Raw genomic sequence first — 22,560 nt, forward strand, 5'->3', positions numbered from 1 at the left:
GTTGCAGGACTGTTATGGTCTACTCCAATCTGAGATTATTCACTCTCCTTAGATAAATCACTTTGCCTCATCTCTTAATTTCTTCTGCCTCCAAGCTCCCTCACATTAACATTATTTGACCAGTGATGTAGATCCTGTCCTCATCCCCTTGCTCTATTCTAACTTTATTTCATCCCGCCTCTGGTACACATCCATTTGTACCTCCAGTGTCAGCCTGTACTGCCCTTTTGGTCCCATAATTGTTTGAGGACCTCTCCCAGTATAGATGACTTTCTCCACGTTTGAAGGACCTGAGCAAAGGTAAAAAAACTAAAATCAGAACATTTTATTTCTCAAATAGATATATGATCATTTAAACGTCTTGCTTCCCTGCCGATGCTATCTCACGTTTTTATTGTCCGAGCTTTCCTGGAAATTAAGCAGGCAATTGCCCATGGCTGGAAGAGCAATTACTTCCCATTAACATTCAAGAGACATCTGTCTTAGTATATGGTGAATGAAAAACGTCTGTTTTAGACCAACAAGATACATTATAGTGAATGTGGTTGTGCTGAATCTCATATGCACAGTTATCTGCTTAAGGCTATGTGCGCACGTAGCGTTCTGCCCTGCAGAAATTTCTGCAGCGATTTGAACAGCACACGTGCGCTTCAAATCGCTGCAGAAAGAGTCCATAATGAAAAAAAAAAAGCAGATTCCATGCGCTCTGGCTGCAACCCCTCCCATAGACAGAGCGGGCGCTGCATGCAGAGCGCAGGAAAGAAGTGACATCTCACTTCTTAGAACACGCGCTTCGGGCAGCAGCCGAAGCGCTGCGCTCTAATACGCCACGTGCGCACGTCTCCTGCATAATCTTCATAGATTATGCTGGGGACGTAGGACGCATGCAGTTACGCTGCGGTGCAGATCGCAGCGTAACTGCATGTAAATACGCAATGTGTGCACATAGCCTAAGTCTGTCTCCTTTTTCATTTTTTTTTGTGCTCACCCTGTCCGATAGATCCCACCCTTCCACCACTCCCCCTCCCCCCCCCCCCCCAATTTTTCCCTCTTTCTCATATCTTTATTCTAACAGTTCCAATGGGATCTTCATATAGCCAGTGTAAAAGGAGAAACTTTGTTTTTCTTTCTCCATTATTGGTAAAAGTCTGTTCCAATACTGTTTTAAAATTCCAATTGGCTGTTCATATATTGATATTTTGACCAACTTAAAGGGAACCTGTCACCAGATTTGTCCCTTTTATAAAATGCATCCACCACCAGTGAGCCCTTATATACAAGTAATTCACCATAGAAGAAAAAGTGGCTCCACTCCAAGATCCGTGAAAAGGATTTATTAATACAAAAAGGTGTGCATAAAAAAGGCAGTGGCAGAACTGGGTGCAAGCTTCCCCAGGACGGCCGTTTCGCACTAACCATGGGCTTTTACGGGTCCCTTTTCACAGATCTTGGAGTGGAGCCACTTTGTTTTGTGAATTGCTTGCTGGACATCTGCCTCCCTTGAAGTGTGCCCCTCTGAGCATGTTTGCTTGTTGGATCTGGAGCAGCTTTCCTCTGGCCACCCAACTATGAAAGGTAAACCCTCGTAGTGCAGGATCAATTCTTTGTTTTACTGAGCCCTTATATACAGCGTTCTAAAATACTGTATATAAGAGCCCAGTCCGCTCTGTATAACATAAAAAACATCTATTATACTCACCTGCAGGGCGGTCCAGTCTGAAGGGCATCGCTAGTCTAGCTCCGGCTCCTCCTCTCTTCCTTCTATCACTTTTCTCCTTCCCTGCTTTGTGTGGTTGATGCATCCTACATCATCCACACAGAGGCCTCCATTGCGCTCCTATGCCAGCACACTTCTCTCTATCCTGCTGAGGGCAGAGCAAAGAATTGTATTGCACATTCATGGGTGGTCTTCAACCTTTCCCTGCGCTTGCGCATTACTGTTCTTTGCTCTGCACGCAGCAGGATAGAGAAAAATGCGCAGGAGCGCAATGGAGGCCTCTGTATGGATGACATAGAACACGGCACCCATAGAAAGCAAGAACGAGGCTGACGATCGCAAGAAGATAGAAGGCGCTGGACCAAGATCAGCGACGCCCGTTGTACCCAACCAGCCCGCAGGTGAGTATAGTCAAAGCTGGCTCTTTACCTTATACGAGGTACAGAGCGACCTGGGCACTTATATACAGTATTCTAGAATACTGTATATAGGCTGACTGGTGATGGCTGCAGCTTATTAGGGACAAATCTGCGGACCGGTTAATCCTTCTGCTCTTTCTGACAATCACCATTGGTTCAAAATAGAAAAAAAAAAAAAGAATAGTTAAATAGTTAAAAAAAAAAAAAAAACCCCAACAAACAGTTTAGATGTTCATAATTATATTTATTCCTTATTATAAGCGCTGTAAAATTAAAAATTACAGAAATGCAGTTTTTTCTGACACCGTAAAAACTCAACAGGTTTGTTTTGTTTTTTTTTTTTTTCCATCATTTCACCTCACAATTTTGTTTTAAAATACATTATATACAAAATTATATGGTGACATTCAAAACCAAAACTCATCCAGCAAAAAAATAAGGCTTTTTTTTGTAAAAAAAAGAAAAAAAAATATGTAGAAGTCCCACCAAGGACAACATCTACAAGAAGTTTGTATGTTCTCCCCTTGTTTTCATGGGTTTCTTCCCACACTCCAAAGACATAGTGATAGGGAATTTAGATTGTGAGCTTCATTGGGGACACTGATGATGTCTGTAAAGCGCTGTGGAACTAATGGTCCTAGAAAATGAAGTTATAAGCCTTTTGAATGGGTCCATGCAAAAACAGGTAGTCAGTTTATCACCAGGATGGCTGCGATTTGTCTTTCTACTACTCTTCCAGGTACTAGCAGTCCTGATGCATGGATTCCACATTTATTCATATGTTGTATATACTGAGGCTTTATACTGCTCCTTATTCAGGTCTGAGGAAATAGGTTATGTACTAAGTACTCAGATCTTTGTATTAACATTGAACAGAAGAGAAGGATTCAGTGTGACTTCTGCGCAGGTTCACTTATTCAGGATCTGTATTTCTCATCTCTAAAGGGCCATTTATACGTTGCGACATCGCTAACGAGATATCGTCGGGGTCACGTCGTTAGTGACACACATCCGGCGCCGTTAGCGACATCGCAGCGTGTGACACCAAGGAGCGATGTTCAACAATGGCAAAAACGTCAAAAATTGTGGATCGTTGACACGTCGCACCTTTACCAAATATCGTTGGTGGGGCTTGCCGCTGGTTGTTCCTCGTTTCTGCGGTATCACACATCGCTATGTGTGACACCGCAGGAGCAACAATCATCTCCTTACCTGTGTCCACCGGCAATAAGGAAGGAAGGAGGTGGCCGCTCATCTCCGCCCCTCCTCTGCTATTGGACGCCGCCCCCTTAGAAAGGAGGCGGATCGCCGGCCAGAGTGACGTCGCAGGGAAGGTAAGTCCATGTGACGGGTGTAAGCGATGTTGTGCGCCACGGGCAGCAATTTGCCCATGACGCACAACCGACGGGGGCGGGTACGCTCACTAGCGATATCAATGCCGATATCGCAGCGTGTAAAGTACCCTTAAGTTTCACCAGGAGAAACAGATGGCAGAATACCTATCCTATGTTGCAGAAGACAACACCGTAATATACAAGGCTTCCCTCATTTTCTAAACTGGGGATCACTAGGAGGTTTTGAGGGGGGGTTTTCTTGTAGTTTTCTTTTAAAAAAAGGAGAGATCATCAGATTCCTGTAACGTAAACTAAGCCTGAGAAATATTGTCCGAGCATCTTTATTACTTGACAGCATTCAAACAAATGCAAAATATTACCGACGTGTCTAGTAGCATCTAATCTCCGTTACAGTCATTGGTGTGGAATCTCTAGGACTTGGAATGTCTTCAATGTGACAAACACTTACACATGATAAATAGGATCCAGTGTACATGTAATTCAATCACCATTATGTAGAGATCACTGGGCACAACTCACTGTCACCTCACCATGTGTTATCAGTAGTATTCCATCACACCAGGTAAATAAATGAAGCCTCAACAGGATGACTCTGAAGTGTTTGCGAAATTGGACATGCAGCCCCCATGTAGAGGAAGGCTTTACTAATCTAATTAAGCGAAACATTGGCTATGCTGATTAAGTTTGTCATACACATTAAATGTACTGTATAATTGGTCGAACTGTCAATTTCAGCGAGGCTAACTAACCGTAATGTGCTTGAGGGCTTCCTCACTCTCCCCTTATGGCAGAGGTCAGAATAATAAAGACTGGGTTGTTTTTTTTTTTTTAACTGTCTATTCTCATGAATAAGACACGAGGGTAGTGGGTTTTCTCCCCTTTTCATGATGAGCATGATGCATTCTCAGCAAATCTGTGGTGGGGGGAATGAATTGAGAGACATATACAAGCTGCCTCCGAACAAGCATTCTACTGTCATCTCTAATCTAAGTGGGTAAAGCTATGTATACTCTCATATTCAAGTCACTTACATTATATTTCGCAGCGCTTTAGACATAATCTTCACTTTCCCCAGTAGGACTCACAATCTAAGTTTATCTAAGTATATCTTTGAAGAGTGGCACCAAATCGGACTACAGTGGCATGCAGACGTTTGGGCACGTCTTTTTACATAGTTACCGTGTTTTTCCAAAAATAAGACCTCCCCCAAAAATAAGCCCTAGCAGGGATTTTCAGCATTTTCGGAGAAAGGCTTAAATATAAGCCCTCCCCCGAAAATAAGCCCTAGTCCCGGATCAATAATGAAGTGTCCGTGCAGCTAAAAAAGTTACAGATCCTGCAGGACACTTCATTATACACAGTGGCACCCGGCAATCACACACACCAGACGCCGAGCAGCAGGACCTGCAGTGATCGCACACCCGCACACATCAGCTCACACACACCAGATCTCACACACAAACATCGGATCGCACACACAGTCAGATAGCACACATAATCAGATCGCACACACAAACATCGGATCACACGCAAACATCAGATCGCACACACACACACATCGGATCGCACACATATCGGATCGCATACACACTCACCTCATCCAGTGACACCGATCTCTTCTCGCCGGGAGAATCCTGAGAGGCAGTGCAGTGCAGCGCGACGAACAGGACCTGCGGCCAGACACGTGACTTGCTCTCATTCCCTGCTGCCGTAAGTGCTGGGTGTGTGTGTGTGTGTCTGCGATCGGCTGTGTGTGTCTGCGATCGGCTGTGTGTGTCTGCGATCGGCTGTGTGTGTCTGCGATCGGCTGTGTTTGTCTGCGATCGGCTGTGTCTGCGATCGGCTGTGTTTGTCTGCGATCGGCTGTGTCTGCGATCGGCTGTGTGTGTCTGCGATCGGATGTGTGTATCTGATCGGCTGTGTGTGCCTGCGATAGGATGTGTGTATCTCTGATGGCTGTGTGTGCCTGCAATCTGCTGTGTGTGTGTGCCTGTGATCTGCTGTGTGTGCCTGCGATCTGCTGTGTGTGATCTGCTGTGTGTGTGTGTGTGAGATCTGCTGTGTGTGAGATCTGCTGTGTGTGAGATCTGCTGTGTGTGAGATCTGCTGTGTGTGAGATCTGCTGTGTGTGTGTCTTGGATCTTCGGTGTGTGTCAGCGTGTCAACTAGCAGCAGGGTAGGACGGCGTGCAGCACTGACCGGAGATCACCGGAGGACCTGGGAACCACGCAGACGTCCTGGTCTGGTGAGTATGAGTCTCCTGGGAAGTGAGGGGGTCTGCTTTTTTGGGGGGCAAACTTATCCCCAACCATGTTTCTCCAAGAATAAGACCTCCTCCAAAAATAAGCCCTAGTGCTTTTTTGGGGGGCAAAAAAAATATAAGACTGTCTTATTTTTAGAAAAACACGGTACATAGGTTGAAAAATGACCTAAGTCCATGTAGTTCAACCTTCCTCCACCAGTTCTACATTTTGTCCAGAAGTCACTTATAACCAACAATGTTATGTGTACTGAGGAAATCATCCAGCCCTTTTGTAAAAGCTGTTATAGTGTCTGCCATTACTACCTCTTGTGCTGGCCATTCCACAGTCTCACTGCTCTAACTGTAAAGAACCCTTTCCTATTTAGCTGCCGAAATCACTTTTCTTCCATTCGCAGTGTATGCCCCCTGGTCCTTAGTACTGTCTTTGGAAAAAATAAGTCATGTGCCAGTCCTTTATATTGACCACACATGTATTTATACCTATACAGTGGCATGCAAAAGTTTGAGCACCCCTGGTCAAGTTTACTGATATTCTGAACAATTAAGCAAGTTGAAGATGAAATTATCTGTAAAAGCCATAAAGTTAAGGATAATACATATCCTCTGCATTTTAGACAAAATATATATATATTTTTTACATTTTTAAACTCACAACAAAAAATAAAGTTGGCCAATGCAAAATATTGGGTACCCTGCATGGTTAGTACGCTGCAGCACCCCCTTTGGCAAGTATCAAAGCTTGTAAATGTTTTTTTGTAGACAGCCAAGAGTCTTTCAATTCTTGTTTGAGGGATTTTCATGCTTTCTTCCTTGGAAAAGTCTTCTTGTTCTGTAAGATTCCTGGGTCCTCTTGCATGCACTGCTCTCTTGCGATCTAGCCACAGATTTTCAATGATGTAAAGATCAGGGGACTGTGAGGGCCATTGTAAAACCTTCAGCTTGTACCTTTTGACATAGGCTAATGTGGATTTTGAATTGTGTTTAGGATCCTTATCCATATGTAGAAGTCATTCTCTTTTCAACTTCAGCTTTTTTACAGATGGTGTTATGTTTGCTTGAAGAATTTGTTAAACTTTAATTGAATCCATTCTTCCCTCTACCCGTGAAATGTTCCCAGTGCCATTAGATAGAACACAACCCAAAGCATGATTAATCCACCCCCATGCTTAATGGTTGGCGAGATGTTCTTGTCATGACATTCTGTCTCCTTTTTTTCCCCAAACATTTGGTTTTATCATTGTGGCCAAGGAGTTCTATTTTAACCTCATCAGTTAACATGACTTGGTTCCAAAATACATCAGTCTTGTTTAGATGTTATTTTGCATACTTCTGATGCTAAATTTTATGGTTAGGACGCAGGAGAGGTTTTCTTCAGATGACGCTTCCATGAAGGCCATTTTTCTGTAGGTGTCTCTGAACAGTAGAACAATGTACAACAACTCCAGAGTCGGCAAAATCTTCCTGAAGGACTTTTGCAGTGAAGTGAAGGTTCTGATTTGCCACTCTAGCAATCCTACGAGCAGCTCTCACAGAAATTTTGCTTGGTTTTCCAGACCTTATCTTGACCTCCACTGTTTCTGTAAGTGCCATTTCTGAATTACTTTTCGAATTGAGGAAAAGGCAACTTGAAAACGCTTTGCTATTTTCTTCTAGGTTTCTTCTGCTTTGTGGGCTTCACCATTTTGATTTTCAGAGTGCTAGGCAGCTGCTTTGAAAAACCCATGGCTGTTTTATTTGCACAAGGTTAGAGGAAGCTGGCTTTTAATAAAGCTGTGAAATTTGCATCACCTGCCCTTTCCTAACAGGCTAATTAAGGTCTGAAATGATAGTCAAAGTTATCTGAGCACACAAATCTCCAAGGGTGTTCAAACTTTTGCATTGGCCCATTTTCATTTTTGTAGTTTTTAAAATGTTAAAGATTAAACTTTTTTTTTTTTTTTTGTTCTTACCTAAAATATAAAGGAAATGTGTAATCTTTAACTTTATACCTTTTTACAGATCATTTAATTTTCAACTTGATTAACTGTTCACAATAACCCTAATTTTGACCAGTGGTGCTCAAACTTCTGCATAGCACTGTAAATGAGATCTCCTCTGAGACGTCTTTTTTTTCTAAGCTAAACATATATAACTTTTTCAACCTCTCATCATATGTGAGGCCATCCATTCCTTGTAGTAGTCTAGTTAGCCACCTTTGAACTGATTCTAACTTCTGTATGTCCTTCTTAAAATGTGGAGCCCAAAACTGGATCCCATATTCCAGATGTGGCCTTAGAAGTTATTTATAAAGGGGTAACAATACATTGGGATCCCGGGATCTAATCTTTCTCTCTTTTTATACACCCGAAAATCGTGTTTGCTTTAGCAGCTGCTGCTTGACATTGAGTGCTGCTGCTCAGCTTATTTGTAATGAGAATACCCAAGTCCTTCTCCTGTTCTGTAGTCCCGAGTTTACTTCCATTTAATGTATAGGCAGGTATAGGATTACTCTGTCCTAGGTGCATTACTTTACATTTATTAACATTAAATCTCATTTGCCAAGTATCTGCCCATTCTGACATCTTATCCAGATCTTTTTTGTAATATTGTACTATCAAGGTCAGTTTTTAATATCCTACACAGTTTGGTGTCATCATCAAAGACTGACACTTTTCTATCAATCCCATCCACAAGGTCATTAATAAAGAGATTAAAAAGAATCGGTCCTAGCACAGATCCCTGCGGCACCCCACTGCTGACTATAGCACATTTAGAGAATGTACCATTTATGACTACTCTTTGTTTCCTATCTTTTAGCCAATTCCTTACCCAGTTGCATATAGTTTCCCCTAGTCCTTGCTTCTGGAGTTTTAAGAAGATTACAAAGCTTTTTCAAGTTGGCCTTTTACTCAGTTCGAAAGGTAGTTAAGAAATGGCAGTTACCAGGAACCGTGGACGGCAAGATAACGCCTGGAAGACCAAGCAAAATTGCTGTGAGAGCTGTTCGTATGATTGCTAGACAGGCAAATCAGAACTCCCTGTGTGACTGCAAAAGAACTTCATGAAGATTTAGCAGTCTCTGGAGTTGCCATACATTGTTCTACTGTTCAGAGACACCTGCGCAAATCTGGCCTTCATGGAAGAGTCATCAGAAGAAAGTCTTTCCTGCAGCCTCCCCATAAAATTCAACATCAGAAGTATGCAAAAGAACATCTAAACAAGCCTCATGCATTTTGCAAATGAGTACTGTTGACCGATGAGGTTAAAATAGTACTCTTTGGCTACAATAATCAAAGGTATGTGTGGAGAAAAGAGACTGAATTTCAGGACATCTCGTCAACCATTAAAGAGGTGGTTACATAGTGACCACATCGATGTAAAGCTGAGACAGAAGGATTTTTCTAAATGCCTTCTGTTGCCCATTCTGCCTGTGTGTGGCGCTATCGCTGTCCGCTCATCCCCATCACATGACCTGGGCTGCAGTGATGTCCGGTGACGTCACGTCAACTTCCGGAATAGGAAGTTGACCTGTCATCACTGAGGTGGGCCCAGTCTCCTTGAGTGACTGGGCTGTGGGCGGAGTTTCACCGCACATCACAGCCCAGCATCACTCGTGCTTGCGGCGCTCTGCGGTGAAGGAGAGAGTGCACGAGATTCATTGCACGTGTCAGCGCAGTAACTCCCCCTAGCCCAGTCACTCATGGAGACATGCCCTCCTCGGTGATTCCGGGTCATCTTACAATTCCGGAAGTTGTTGGGACATCAACGGACAGCAGAGGTCACTGCAGCCAGGGTCACGTGATGGGGTGAGCGGACAGTTATAGCGCCACTCACAGGCAGACTGGACAACAAAAGATATTTAGAAAAATACTTCTTTCTCAGCTTTACATTGATGTGGCGAATATGCTTTGTAGTGGACCATCCCTTTTTAATATGGGGTTGGATCAATCATGCTTTAGTGTTGTGTTGCAGCCAATGGCACAGGGAACATTTCATGGGTAGAGAGAAGAATGGATTAAATGAAATTTAAACCAATTATTGATGAAAACATAACACCATCTGTAAAGAAAAAAAGCTGAAGTTGAGAAGAGGATGGCTTCTACAAATGGATAATGATACTAAACAAATGTCAAAATCCACAATAATCTATCTTAAAAGGCGAAAGCTGAAGGTTTTACAATGGCCCTCACAGTCCCCTGATCTGAACATCATTGAAAATCTGTGGCTAGACCTCAAAAGAGCAGTGCATGCAAGACGAGCCAGGAATCTCACAGACTGGGTGAAAATCTCTCAAACAAGAATTGAAAAACTCTTGTCTGGCTACAGAACGTGTTTACAAGCTGTGATACTTGCCAAAGGGGTTGCTACTAGGTACATACCATGCAGGGTGCCCAAACTTTTGCATCCACCCATTTTGCTTTTTTGTTAATGGTAAAATGTAAAAGATGTATGTATGTATGTATGTACAGTGGTACCTTGCTTAACGAGAACAATCCGTTCTGGGACTGTGCTTGTTAATCAAGGTACTCGTTCAGCAGAGCAAGATTTCCCATAGGAAATCATTGCAATGCTGACTATCCATTCCACAACTTCTAAAATGTCCCATCCTGGTCCCCTGTTCTATCATTCCACACATGCACAAACACACATAAACACACACAAACACACACAAACACGCAAGCACACACACATTATATGCTCACCTTACCTTCCATTCCATCGCCGGTCTGCTGGGACTTGCTGTTCTCTGGTACGGGGCCGGGCTGTGTAACGCGTTACCATAATGACGAGGCAGGAAGTTCCCGGCCAGAGCGCTGACGTCAAAGGCAGAGCCGCTTGCCTCTGATTGGCCAGCGCTCTGCCTTTCATTAGCGGTGACAGGAAGTTCCTCCCTCGTCGCTATGGATGCAGAGACACAGCGTGGACTGTAGCGCAGCGGCGCACTACAGCACCCAGGAGGCCGGCGATGAAACGAAAGGTAAACATATTATGTGATATTATATGCTCACCTTACCTTCCGTTCCATCGCCGGCCTCCTGGGTCTTGTAGTTCGCGGCGAGGACGTCGCGATGTACCCGGGAACTACAAGAACCATGAGCCCGGCGGTGGAACGGAAGGTAATGTGAGCATAATACTGTATGTGTGTGTTTGTGCGTACATGTGTGTGTTTGTGTGGACTGCAAGTGCGGGTCAGAGTGTGGTGGATGGACAAAACCGGAAGTGTGTGCGGTGAGAATTTCGCTCGTCCAGCAAAGCTTTCTCGTAAAGCGGGTTACAAATTTACAGAAAGCTTTGCTTGTTAAGCGAAATTCTCGTTAAGAGGGTTACTCGTTAAGCGAGGTACCACTTTTTGTATGTATATATGTGTATGCATGTATGTATATATGTGTATGTGTGTATATGTGTATATATAATTATATATAATATTTTTATTTTTTTTTGGGAGGGGCCTAAAATACAAAATAAATGTCATCAGAGATCATTTAATCTTCAACTTACTTAACTGTTCACAATAACTGTAATTTTGACGAGGGGTACCCACACTTTTGCATGCCATTTGTACCTGTAGGAAACTCGGGGAGAACTTGCAAACTCATTGCAGACGTTGTCCTTGGTGGGATTTAAACCCAGGACCCCAGTGCCAGAAGACTACAGTGGTAAACACAGCCACCGTGCTGGCCATGTGCACATTTTGGTTGTATTGCGGCTGCAATGTGTTTTCTTTGTTGAGGTTTTCTGACTTTGCAGGAGAAGGGCCAAGATAATTCAAAACCACAGAAAAATATAAAAACAAAAAAACTTGTGAACACAGATTTATTGTAAGGCTCTTATTTACTTTCCTGATACTAAATATCAATTTTATCTTGCAGTATCTGACATTTTGTGAAGAGCAAGAAGACTGTGATTAGCTCATGGCTTCCAATTCAAATACTCCTAACCTCATAGTTGTCACTGGTAAGTCACCGGGAAAAAGATGAAATCTAGTGGATGAGCCAGCAGTAATATTTTCCACTATAGATTTATGCTTTAGTCCTACTTAGAATCCATGTTCTTCCAAGGGCACAGATGCTTATCACTTTTTATGTTTGAGGCAGGCACTATACAGTGTGTCCACCCATATCCTGTCTACCGCCATTAACTTGAGAACGGAGGGAGCTATAGGCATAGAAGTGGTGTCTAGGTATAGTAAAGTAGCCATGCGCTACGCAATGAAACCACCTATAGCGCCACCTGGTGGAAAACAACAAAGTTAGCATTTTTATCTCGAAAACGGAACGAGATAGAGAAAAAAAGTGAATTACAAAGTTGTAGGGCATCATCAATTCAATACGAATCGACACCTTGTATACAGAAAAGCTATGATTAGAACATGTAAAACTCACATGGCTGCAAACGTGAAGCAATCCCTCATGGAGACCTTCCTACAAGTCATTGGGTATGGTGACTGCATGGAGTGGCCTCCACGCTCACCTGACCTGACCCCATTGGACTTTTCTGTGAAGTCACATCAAACAGCAGGTGCATGCGACCCCTCCACCAAAATTGCAGGACCTACGATGACGTATCACAGATGCTTGTGCAAACCTGTCGCCTATTGTATTGCACAATGTGCAGCAAGATACAGTATGCTGTCCAGAGTCCAGATGTGCATTGCAGCTGACGGTGGCCACTTTGAGCATCAAAGTTAAATGAGCGCCATATGCGTGACCAGCATTCAATGTTTGGGGGGGGGTTTCATATCATAGCATCTCTGTATGCAAGGTGTCGATTCGTATTGAATTGATGATGCCCTACAAGTTTGTAATTCACTTTTATTCTCTCTCGTTCCGTTTTCGAGATAAAAATGCTAACTCCGTTGTTTTCCACCAGGTGGCGCTATAGGTGGTTTCATTGCGTAGCACATGGCTACTTTACTATACCTAGACACCACTTCTATGCCTATAGCTGCCACCATTCTCAAGTTAATGGCGGTGGACAAGATATGGGTGGACACACTGTATAAAGCTCCAGCGCCACACATCCATATCACATAGAAATAGTGGCTGCAGCTTCAGAGTCCAACTGTTTATTATAAATTATTTTTTCACAACTTTTCTAACTTCTTGAGTTAATATTGAAGCATCAAGATGTTAACTTAGAACTTTTGTGGTCATGTGTAGAATGGAAGAGAACATTTCTCTGGCCTATAATAAGGGGTGGACGACACGTCTTGCTCATTTAGACCAGATCTACACATGCTAGGAAATAGATAAGTTGATCTGCATTTTTTGTCAACAACGTGTTTTGTGTATTTTTTATTGCATAGGGTTTGGTCCATACAGAAATCATGTTATCAACTCAAGTTGGGAAGCAGTGAAGGTAATCTCCTAGGTAAATGTTTAGAAATTGATTCGATGTATGCCGGCTTGACATTTAAGCTCTCTTCACACGTGTTTTTGCTGTTTTTTTTTTCTGCAGCAAAACCTGGTCTCTTGGCAGTAAATAAAAAAAAGCTGTTTTTTTGGTATGTCATTTATCTACAGTAGATGTTTTGAATTTAGCTTCATTCACCACAAAATCTGCAAAAAAAAGCAGCTGCATTTTTGCACTTATTTTCTTCGATGGAGAAAAAAAGCAACAAAAACACTGAAAGAATTGACATGCTGCTTCTTTAAAAAACAAACAAACAAAAACAAAACAAAACACAGCAGTTTCCCAAAGCAAGTGTGTCTGTGTGTGCATTAGATTTCTGAAATCTCATAGCTTTTGCTGGTACTGTAAAAAGCAGCTTTTTATTTGCATAAAACTCGTGAAAGAACGCCGCAAAAATAAAACCAGCGTGTGAACATAGTCTGAAGGGGATGTCCATGTTTATCATGAAAGCCTACAGCAGAAGTGTCACTCGTTTTCCCCGAGGCCCATATCAAAATTATGGTTGCCTTCAAGGGGCCGCTTGTAATTATAAGGGCTTGTGCAGATCTCCATGCAACACAGTACGAGCAAGGACTGCAATGCACAAACTAGACAGGGGCTGTAAGAAGGCTGTCCCTGGGTACTAGAGCTATGAGACAGCTGTCCTTTTGTAGTAGAACTATACAATAGCTGTCCCCAGGCTGTAGGGTTGGGGCGCCGTCCCCAGGCACTAGGGCTTGAGGGGGCACTCTGTCCCCGGGCACTAGGGCTTGAGGGGGCACTCTGTCCCCGGGCACTAGGGCTTGGGGGGGCACTATGTCCCCGGGCACTAGGGCTTGGGGGGGCACTCTGTCCCCGGGCACTAGGGCTTGGGGGGGCACTCTGTCCCCGGGCACTAGGGCTTGGGGGGGGCACTCTGTCCCCGGGCACTAGGGCTTGGGGGGGGCACTCTGTCCCCGGGCACTAGGGCTTGGGGGGGGCACTCTGTCCCCGGGCACTAGGGCTTGGGGGGGGCACTCTGTCCCCGGGCACTAGGGCTTGGGGGGGGCACTCTGTCCCCGGGCACTAGGGCTTGGGGGGGGCACTCTGTCCCCGGGCACTAGGGCTTGGGGGGGGCACTCTGTCCCCGGGCACTAGGGCTTGGGGGGGCACTCTGTCCCCGGGCACTAGGGCTTGGGGGGGCACTCTGTCCCCGGGCACTAGGGCTTGGGGGGGCACTCTGTCCCCGGGCACTAGGGCTTGGGGGGGGCACTCTGTCCCCGGGCTATAATTGCAACCTCAAGCTTTCCCTCCTCAGAATCGAACGCCCCCAAACTCCCACCACAGGAATCTTCCACTATTATAGACCCCCCCAAGTCCCACCACAGGCATGCCCCCCCACCCCCGAGATCATACACTTCTCAAAATCCCACCACAGGCGTCCACCCAATCATCGCACACTCCACAATCCCCACAACAGGTCTACCATGTGCGCTTTTCACCTGTCAAATCTCTGAAATTCTATAGGAAAAAAAAAGTCTGCACATAAAAGCTTAGCGTATACGCAAGAGGAATTGATTAACAGGTTACGGATTTGAAACACACAAAGCAGCTCTGCTTAGACGGAGTATAAAAGAAGCGCAGTGGGCATGAGATTGATATAAATCCTATGCACTTTGCTGCAACTGTAAATTGATGTTTTTTTGAATATACAGTGTGAAAACTTCATAGTCAGCTGACAATCTTAGTCAAATAGCTCATTATAATGCACAATTCCACCTGATTTGGAGGTAGAAGCTGCACAAGTTGTATCATATGCCTGCCCCAATAAAATATTTTGTGTATTGTAGTTCATCATTATCTTGTTGCAGGAATTGGAAAAAATTGGTATTGACGACAATGTTGAACTTAAGATCCTGCAGCTTCCTGTACACTATAGTGAGGTGGAAAAGAAGATCAAATGGATTTGGACAGAGTTGCAACCACAGGTTAGTTTGTCACATTCACTATGTTAGCACAGCACTCAGTGGGGCAAATTTATCTCTGAAGACTGGCACTAAGGCTGGAGTCACACTTGCATATAACTCCCACGAGTGCGATGTGAGAAAATCTGGCCTTGCACTCGGCCCCATGTAAGACAATGCTGCAGGTCAGATCTGCGAGTTTTTCCTCAGCCCTAAACTGACTGAGGAAAAATATCGCAGCATACTATGATTGTCTGCAAGAGTGGTGTCACTCGCACCCATTCAAGTGTATGGGTGCGAGAGAAACTTCAGACTGCACTTGGAAGTTATCCAAGTGCAGTGCAATATACGCACAGGCTGACAATGGAGGAGATACAGGGATTAACCCCTCCTTCGCAACTGTGACCCGATCGCAAGATCGGGTCACAGTCGCATGACACTCAGACCACGCTCGCAGCACAGCCTGAGCCGGGGGTAATTATCATATCGCATCTGTTGCTCTCGCACATACGCTAATGTGACTCCAGCCTAAGTGAGCTGACCAGTTTAACAATACAGTTCGCTTATGTTGAGCGAGGCAGACGACATCTAGTTGGAATGAGAATGGAATTATGCAAATCACATACTTATAGTCACAGGACTGGCCACTTTCGCCGCCAGCACCGGAGAATCCTGACAGCGTGAGGTGCGCACACTGAGGATTCACGAGCTTCCAGTTAGAGTAACTACAGACTTTTAGCAGAAGACCAGACAAACTCTTTAAGCTCTGCTTTTTCCACTGAATACGCTCTCATTGCTGCAATGTGTATCTAATAGGTCTACAACTTCATGGTCTAGACACATTTGTAAATTTGCCTCATTTTCTTAATAAATGATAATAGATATTTTTCATCATCAAATTTATTTTCTTACAAAAGTTATGTAGTTTGTCCCGCAGTGAAGTTATGTCACAATTAATAAGGCTATTTGCATACAGGCCCCCATTGTCACGCTAGGTACAGGGGAGTACCAACAGAGCAGTGGAAGGGTAAGGGAAACCCTGTGGCTAGGGAAAGGAAAGATGGTAACCCCTGACCAAACCTACTGCTGGTCCCTGGGGTCCCTCACCACCCTAGATAGGTTCCGCACCTATGCGCCGAGCTGGATACCTGACCCTAGGTATCCCTAGTGCTGGGCCCTAAATAGTGAACAGATGGGATGAGCTCTTTGTTAACCCCACTAAACACTATAGACGACACTAGGAGCACACACGGGGAAAAATGCATGAACTACTTCTCTACAGATCACACAGGTAGAAGTTCAGCAAAGTTTTCAGCAATGATACTACAGAGGAGTACAAGCCACCTGCTTGCAGCCAAGGCTTGAATGAACTGAAAAATATCACCAACACCAGTCCAAGGAAGGAAAGGGTATTTAAGCACCAAGATAATACTGGTGGGTGGAAGGCGAGCTCCTGCTGGGTCCAAAAAGGGGGAGAGATGAATCCAGCAGGAAAGCTACCTACACCAACCAGCATGAACAATGGAAAGTCAGGGAGCATTCTGTTCAGCCAAATGCTTTGACCTTCTATAGCCAGAAACTACTCGACTGCCAGTCACCCATTCATCAGAAATCTGTCGTAAAACACTTTGAGTGTTAAATTTGAACAACTTTTGGCATAACATGTTTACACCCCTCGTTTAAAGGCGGGGGATTAACAGACATTTTGTTAATGCATGAGCCAAACATGTAATTTTCTTTTTAGAGGAATACAGTTCAGGGAGAATTGCTATTGTTTCCTGTAAAATTGGACTTGGGTTGGGTTTTTTCATTTAAATTTCTCACCTCCAATTATATAAGGGATCAACAGTACAGTGAAACCTTTCATATTACCACTAATGACAGTCATAGGTAACCGTTGTAAGACTATGACATGTTTTTGTTCTATTTCATGCCCCAATGAGACTTCTAAACAACCTGCTTTTGATGGTGTTCATTTCCTGTTATTCTTTGCTGGCAAAATCTACCAGCTGTCTGTGCATGTTGGAATGTCTGCTTCATCCAAAGCAATTGCCCTAGAGCAATGCGGAAGAAACAAAGGCTACATGGAGGGAGACCTCAGCGGCGCTCACCCACAAGGAAGCTGCTGTTTGCTGGAAGGACCGGAAAGAATAGAGTCTGCCGTTAATATGAAAAGCGTCTGCGAAAACATATCATGGCCAGGGGTTGATGTTATCCATTCCAGAGATGCTGGGAGGTAAAAAAAAAAACAACAAAAAAACAGATCTATGCTTTGGCTATGTCTGGAAAAAGCAGAATAGTAACAGTAATAGCTAGGATTAAATGTTTTTATAACTAAAACTATACATAAACTACACAAAGGTTTGTCTGGGACAGTTGTCATCTTGCACCACAATACCAAATGCTAAAAGGATGAAACTGGCAGAGTAGTACTTTATCAATGGCTTTTGCTTAAAGAACACAAGCCTGCAGGATTTTCCCATATAAAGTAAATAGAGTGCCATACTGGCGTTAGCATGGTGAGTCAAATCATAGCTTCAGTTTAGAGATTGCATGTTTGATTGCAGAAAAAAAACACTCAAAAGGTCTAGAAATGAGTGCATTGCTTGATGGACGTGTGCAGCGGGGCAGGCCTTTATGGGTTGGGTTGTGTATATTCCTCCTCCTGGTTTGCCTCCTTTTCTTTATGTAAATTTCATGCTGCGCCACTGCGTATTGTTATTGTGATGTTGTCTTCATTAAAATGGCGATGGATGTACTGTGATGTTTTTTTTTTTTTAAATCACTGTGCAGACGAATGTTAACCACATCAGCACCTGCACAGATTGATTTTTTTTTTTCTCCATTTGTTCACATGGCTTTGCCGATCAGTCGTTTCCACAGTGGCTTCAATAACATGACACCGGAGATCGCTGTACACGTATGCGCTGACTCCGGTGCCATTTTAATGAAGACATCACAGTAGCAATGTGCATGCGCTGCCAACATTAGCAATGATGCCACGGCGTGAAATTTAAATAAAGAAAAGGGGGCAAGGCAGGAGGAGGAATATATACAGGAGACCCGACCCACAAAGGCCCGCCACACTATACATGCCCATTAAGCAATGCACTAATTTCTGGACCTTTTTAAGACCTTTTTTTTTCGGCAGTCAAACATCCAATCTGGAAACTGAAGGTATGATTTGACTCACTATGCTAGCGGTAGTATGGCACTGTCTTTACTTTATATGGGAAAATCTTGTTGGATGGTTCCCTTTAACTTTAATGATGTCAGAATATTTTGTAGACACATACCTGCAGAGCTCGTCCACCACAAATACCTTCCTTTAGGGTATGTGCGCACTAGGCGTTTTTTTCACGCTGCATTTTTGTGTTTTTGTCTCAAAAAACGCACCCGCGGCAAAAACGCATGCGTTTTTGCCGCGATTTGGTGCGTTTTTTGCTGCGTTTTTGCTCACTGCGTTTTTAATCAGTGCACAATGCCATTAAAGATTGTTGATGAAAAAAAAAAAAGGTCTGATGTCATTTCCTTCTTCAAAATGTTCATTGTATGCAGGAGAGCAGACAGCAGCTGCAGAACTACAAGGCTCAGCATCCTCCATTCACTAGTGTATGCAGGAGAGCAGACAGCAGCTGCAGAACTACAAGGCTCAGCATCCTCCATCCAGGACTGTATGCAGTTTTTTGCCCAAAAAGAAAAAAAAAATGACATGAGCTTCGCCATATTTTTGTATGCTTGCCGGGTACAGCAGGCAGGTACGGGCTGCCCCCAACCCCCAGCTGCCTATTTGTACCCGGCTGGGAACCAAAAATATAGAGAAGCCCTTTTTTTTTTTTTTTTAATTATTTCATGAATTTCATGAAATAATTAAAAAAAAAAAAAATGACGTGGGCTTCGCCTAATTTTTGAGTCCAGCAGGGTACAACTAGGCAGCTGGGGATTGGAATCCACAGTGCAGGGTGCCCATGCTTTCTGGGCACCCCCACTGCGAATTGCAGTCCGCAGCCACCCCAGAAAATGGCGCTTTCATAGAAGCGCCATCTTCTGGCGCTGTATCCAACTCTTCCAGCTGCCCTGAAGCCGGGTGGCTAGCTAGGTAATAATGGAGTTAGGGCTAGCTGTATATTATCAGCTAGCCCTAAGCCCGAAATTCATGGTGTCACGCCAATATTAGACATGGCCACCATGAATTTCTAGTAAAGATAAAAAAAAACACAACACACAGAAAAATATTTTTATTAGAAATAAAACACAACACAATTAGTGACTCCATCTTTATTGAATTAAAGAACCCCCCTCCGCAGTAATCCTGGGTCAGGGTCCCGCGCCGTCCATCCGGATCCAATATCATCTGATTGGTTTGCTGGAAGGCAAAGCGATCTGATGATGTGTCAGGATCAAGTGCCTGAATCACATCACACATCAGCTGATTGTATAAAAGCCGATTATACAATCAGCTGATGCATCAGTGCAAAAAAAAAAAATAATACTCACTTATGTGCTGTGCTGATTACCGGCAGCTCCTGCAGCGATCGATTGGACAGGAGTCTGATCCCGTCCGATCGCTGCAGGAGCTGCCGGTAATCAGCTGATGAAGTCCCTTGACGGCAGGATCAGCTGATAGCCGGCCGGGCGCGAAAAAGCCGGCGAGACTACGATCAGCTGATGCGTCAGGTGACTGCATCAGGTGATCCACCGCCAGGTCCTGCAAGCAAGGTCCTGCCCCGGGGAGACTGCACACAGCCAGAGCGGCGGTACCGGGAGGAGATGGGAGCCGGCATGGCACCGGGACCCTGCAGACAGGTGAGTATATATGACATTTTTTTTTTTTCTACTGTTCACTTTGGTTTTCGACGCTGCCTCCACCTCCCGCCCAGACATGGCGCCGCACGGAGCTGACATGCACAGGACGGGAGGTGGACGCAGCGGTGACGGTACCGGGAGGATTCCTGGTTCTGTGTTTACCAACAGAAGGAATCCTCTTCCTGTACACGTCACTGTAGTACCCACCCCTTGCGTTTATAGCTGCGTTTTTAGTCATAGAAACGTGGCTATATGCGTTTTTCATTGCGTTTTTAACATCTCATTGAATTCAATGAGTGAAAAACGCAGAAATAATTGACATGCTGCATTTTTGTGGTCACCACAAAAACGCAGCTAAAAAAACCCGCTGTGTGCGGACAGCACTTATGAAAACCCATTGACATTGCTGGGGAAGCAATGTCACTGCGTTTTCAGCACAAAAACGCCGCTAAAAACGCGGCAAAAACGCCTAGTGCGCACATACCCTTATTATGCCCTGAGCTGTCTTGCCACTAATCACTGACCATACTCTGGGGGGCCATGGCATATATACAGCTTATTCCCACTATTAAAGGAGGGAGTAATATCCCTGAGCACACATAATGTGTTCCCTGGTGCCTTTTGTGTAGAAGATTAAGGTAGTTGTGGAAAAATGCTGCCAAGTAAGAACGCATTTAAAGAAATAAACTATTAATATATTTTTCTTAATTAACAAAATGCAAAGTGAATGAACAAAAGAGAAAATTAATTGACTGCCCTTTCTCTTCCAAACAGCATCAAGGCAGCAATTCTAGGTACATTCACACAGTGTTTGAAGTCACTTGGCAGGGAGGTTGTTCTAAACATCTTGGGCAGTCCTTCTGTCTCTTCATGTAATCCCACACAGACTTGATGTTGAGACCAGGGCTCTGTATGTGCCATATGTTCACTTCCAAGACTTTTTGTTCTTAATGCTGAAAATTTGTTTTTAAGGATATTGGTTGCATGTTTGGAGTTGTTGTCTTGCTCCTGCTAGAGCTATTCAGAGGTTTTCCTGATGGAATTGTATTATGGATAAAATTCTAGACCCTTAGAAGCGCTACTCTAAGCCCGAAATGGCAGCCGTCGTCCTCGCTTCCCTCTGCCTTGTATTTTTTGTGTGAAATAAAGGACAGGGTTTTTTTTCCCTCCTCTCTACATATTTGACATTGTATTATGGATAAATATCTGCCTGTACTTCTCAGTATTAAGGACACCATTAATCCTGGCCAAGTCACCCACTCTATTTGATGAAACTCAGCCCCAAACTTGCATCAAATCTCCACCTTACCTCAGTCACCTGCAGACACTCATTATTTTACCTCTCTCCAGCCTTTCATCTAAGAAACTGCTTCCGATTACAGCCAAATATTTCACATTTTGACTCATCAGTCCAGAGCACCTGCTACTGTTTTTCTGCACCTGCATTCCTATGTTTTCAGTTGCTTGGCCTTGTTTAATTTGAAGATTAGGCTTTTTGGAAGCAATTCTTCCACGAAGACCACTTTTGGCCATCTTTATCTGAACAGTAGGTGATGTAGCTGGGTCTCTCTGGTTGCTGCTAGTTCAGAGCTGAGCACACTGCTGGACACCTTCTGATTTTGATGGGAAGCAAACATGAGGCGTGTTATCTGCAGCACGACGTTTTCTTTGGCTGACCACTGCATCACACAGTCCTCAATCCTGCCTAATTGTAAGAGTTTCCTTAATGTGCATATCCTGTAACATGTAACAAAAACAATAAGTCCTAGTAGCAATGGTACGGCGTCCAAAGAGCCCTGATGTCAATATCATCCAGTCTGTGTGAGATTACATGAAGATACCAAAGATTTTTTGCAAGCCTACATCCACTGAGGATCTGTGGTAAGTTTTCCATGTTGTTTGGAACAACCTGTAGAGTGCTTTCAAAAATTGATTGCATGCAAGTGTACCAAGAACTGATGCTATTACAAAGTTAAGGAGAACCTATTACCAAATGTTCCATGTTGTACTGGACACAATGTAATAGTGGCTGCAGAGTAGAATAAAACTTTTGCTGTTTGCTGGCCATGGACTACTGGCATAGCCGCTAGACCAGGAACCTGTGAATTAATTCATTTCTAATCTAAAATATATGTACCGTACTTCACTCTTGTAGACCATTTTTAATATGAAATTTAGGACTAATTCTAAAGACTATTTACTAATGTGTGTGTCTTTATAGGTACCTCTGTGACTATTGCTACTATAACTCCCTGTACTGTGGATCAGGAAAAGCCGTGTTTATTCATGTGCCAGCATTAAGCGAAGACATAACAGCAGAACTACTGGGAAATGCATTGAAAATAATTATCCAAGAGACACTGAGACAACTAAACCACTTATGTGAATGATAAACTATCCCAGCATACTCGGTCATCATATTCTACAAATGCAGTTAGAAATTCTGAAGAAAAAAAATAAATTGTATAATTTATACAAAAGGAATACAGGTTCTGTTTCTCAAACAAAAATAGTTCTTTAAATACTAAAACTTGCCTTAAAATGTAGAGGGCCAAATGGGTTCATCCCACTGATTAAAGGGAACCTGTCACCAGTTTTTTGGTGTATAAGCTGCGGCCACCACCCCCGGCGGCCACTGTGAGAACATAAAAAACACTTTATAATACTTACCTAACAGTTGCTCTGC

The 22,560-nt window shown here is 43.7% G+C and overlaps 1 protein-coding gene across 2 annotated transcripts in view; it reads left to right on the top strand.

Moving 5' to 3' along the window:
- Positions 1 to 22,560, top strand: part of PGPEP1L (pyroglutamyl-peptidase I like) — a 38,591-nt gene extending 16,031 nt beyond the window's left edge. For both annotated transcript variants that reach the window (XM_075345985.1, XM_075345984.1), the window contains exons 2-6: positions 11,604 to 11,688; positions 13,040 to 13,092; positions 14,976 to 15,092; positions 17,078 to 17,304; positions 22,096 to 22,560. In XM_075345985.1, the coding sequence (XP_075202100.1) occupies positions 11,646 to 11,688; positions 13,040 to 13,092; positions 14,976 to 15,092; positions 17,078 to 17,304; positions 22,096 to 22,264 (609 nt within the window). In that variant the 5' untranslated portion in view covers positions 11,604 to 11,645 and the 3' untranslated portion in view covers positions 22,265 to 22,560. The remainder of the gene's footprint in view (positions 1 to 11,603; positions 11,689 to 13,039; positions 13,093 to 14,975; positions 15,093 to 17,077; positions 17,305 to 22,095) is intronic.

Source organism: Anomaloglossus baeobatrachus, chromosome 4, assembly GCF_048569485.1.
Source record: "Anomaloglossus baeobatrachus isolate aAnoBae1 chromosome 4, aAnoBae1.hap1, whole genome shotgun sequence".
Taxonomy (NCBI): Eukaryota; Metazoa; Chordata; class Amphibia; order Anura; family Aromobatidae; genus Anomaloglossus; species Anomaloglossus baeobatrachus.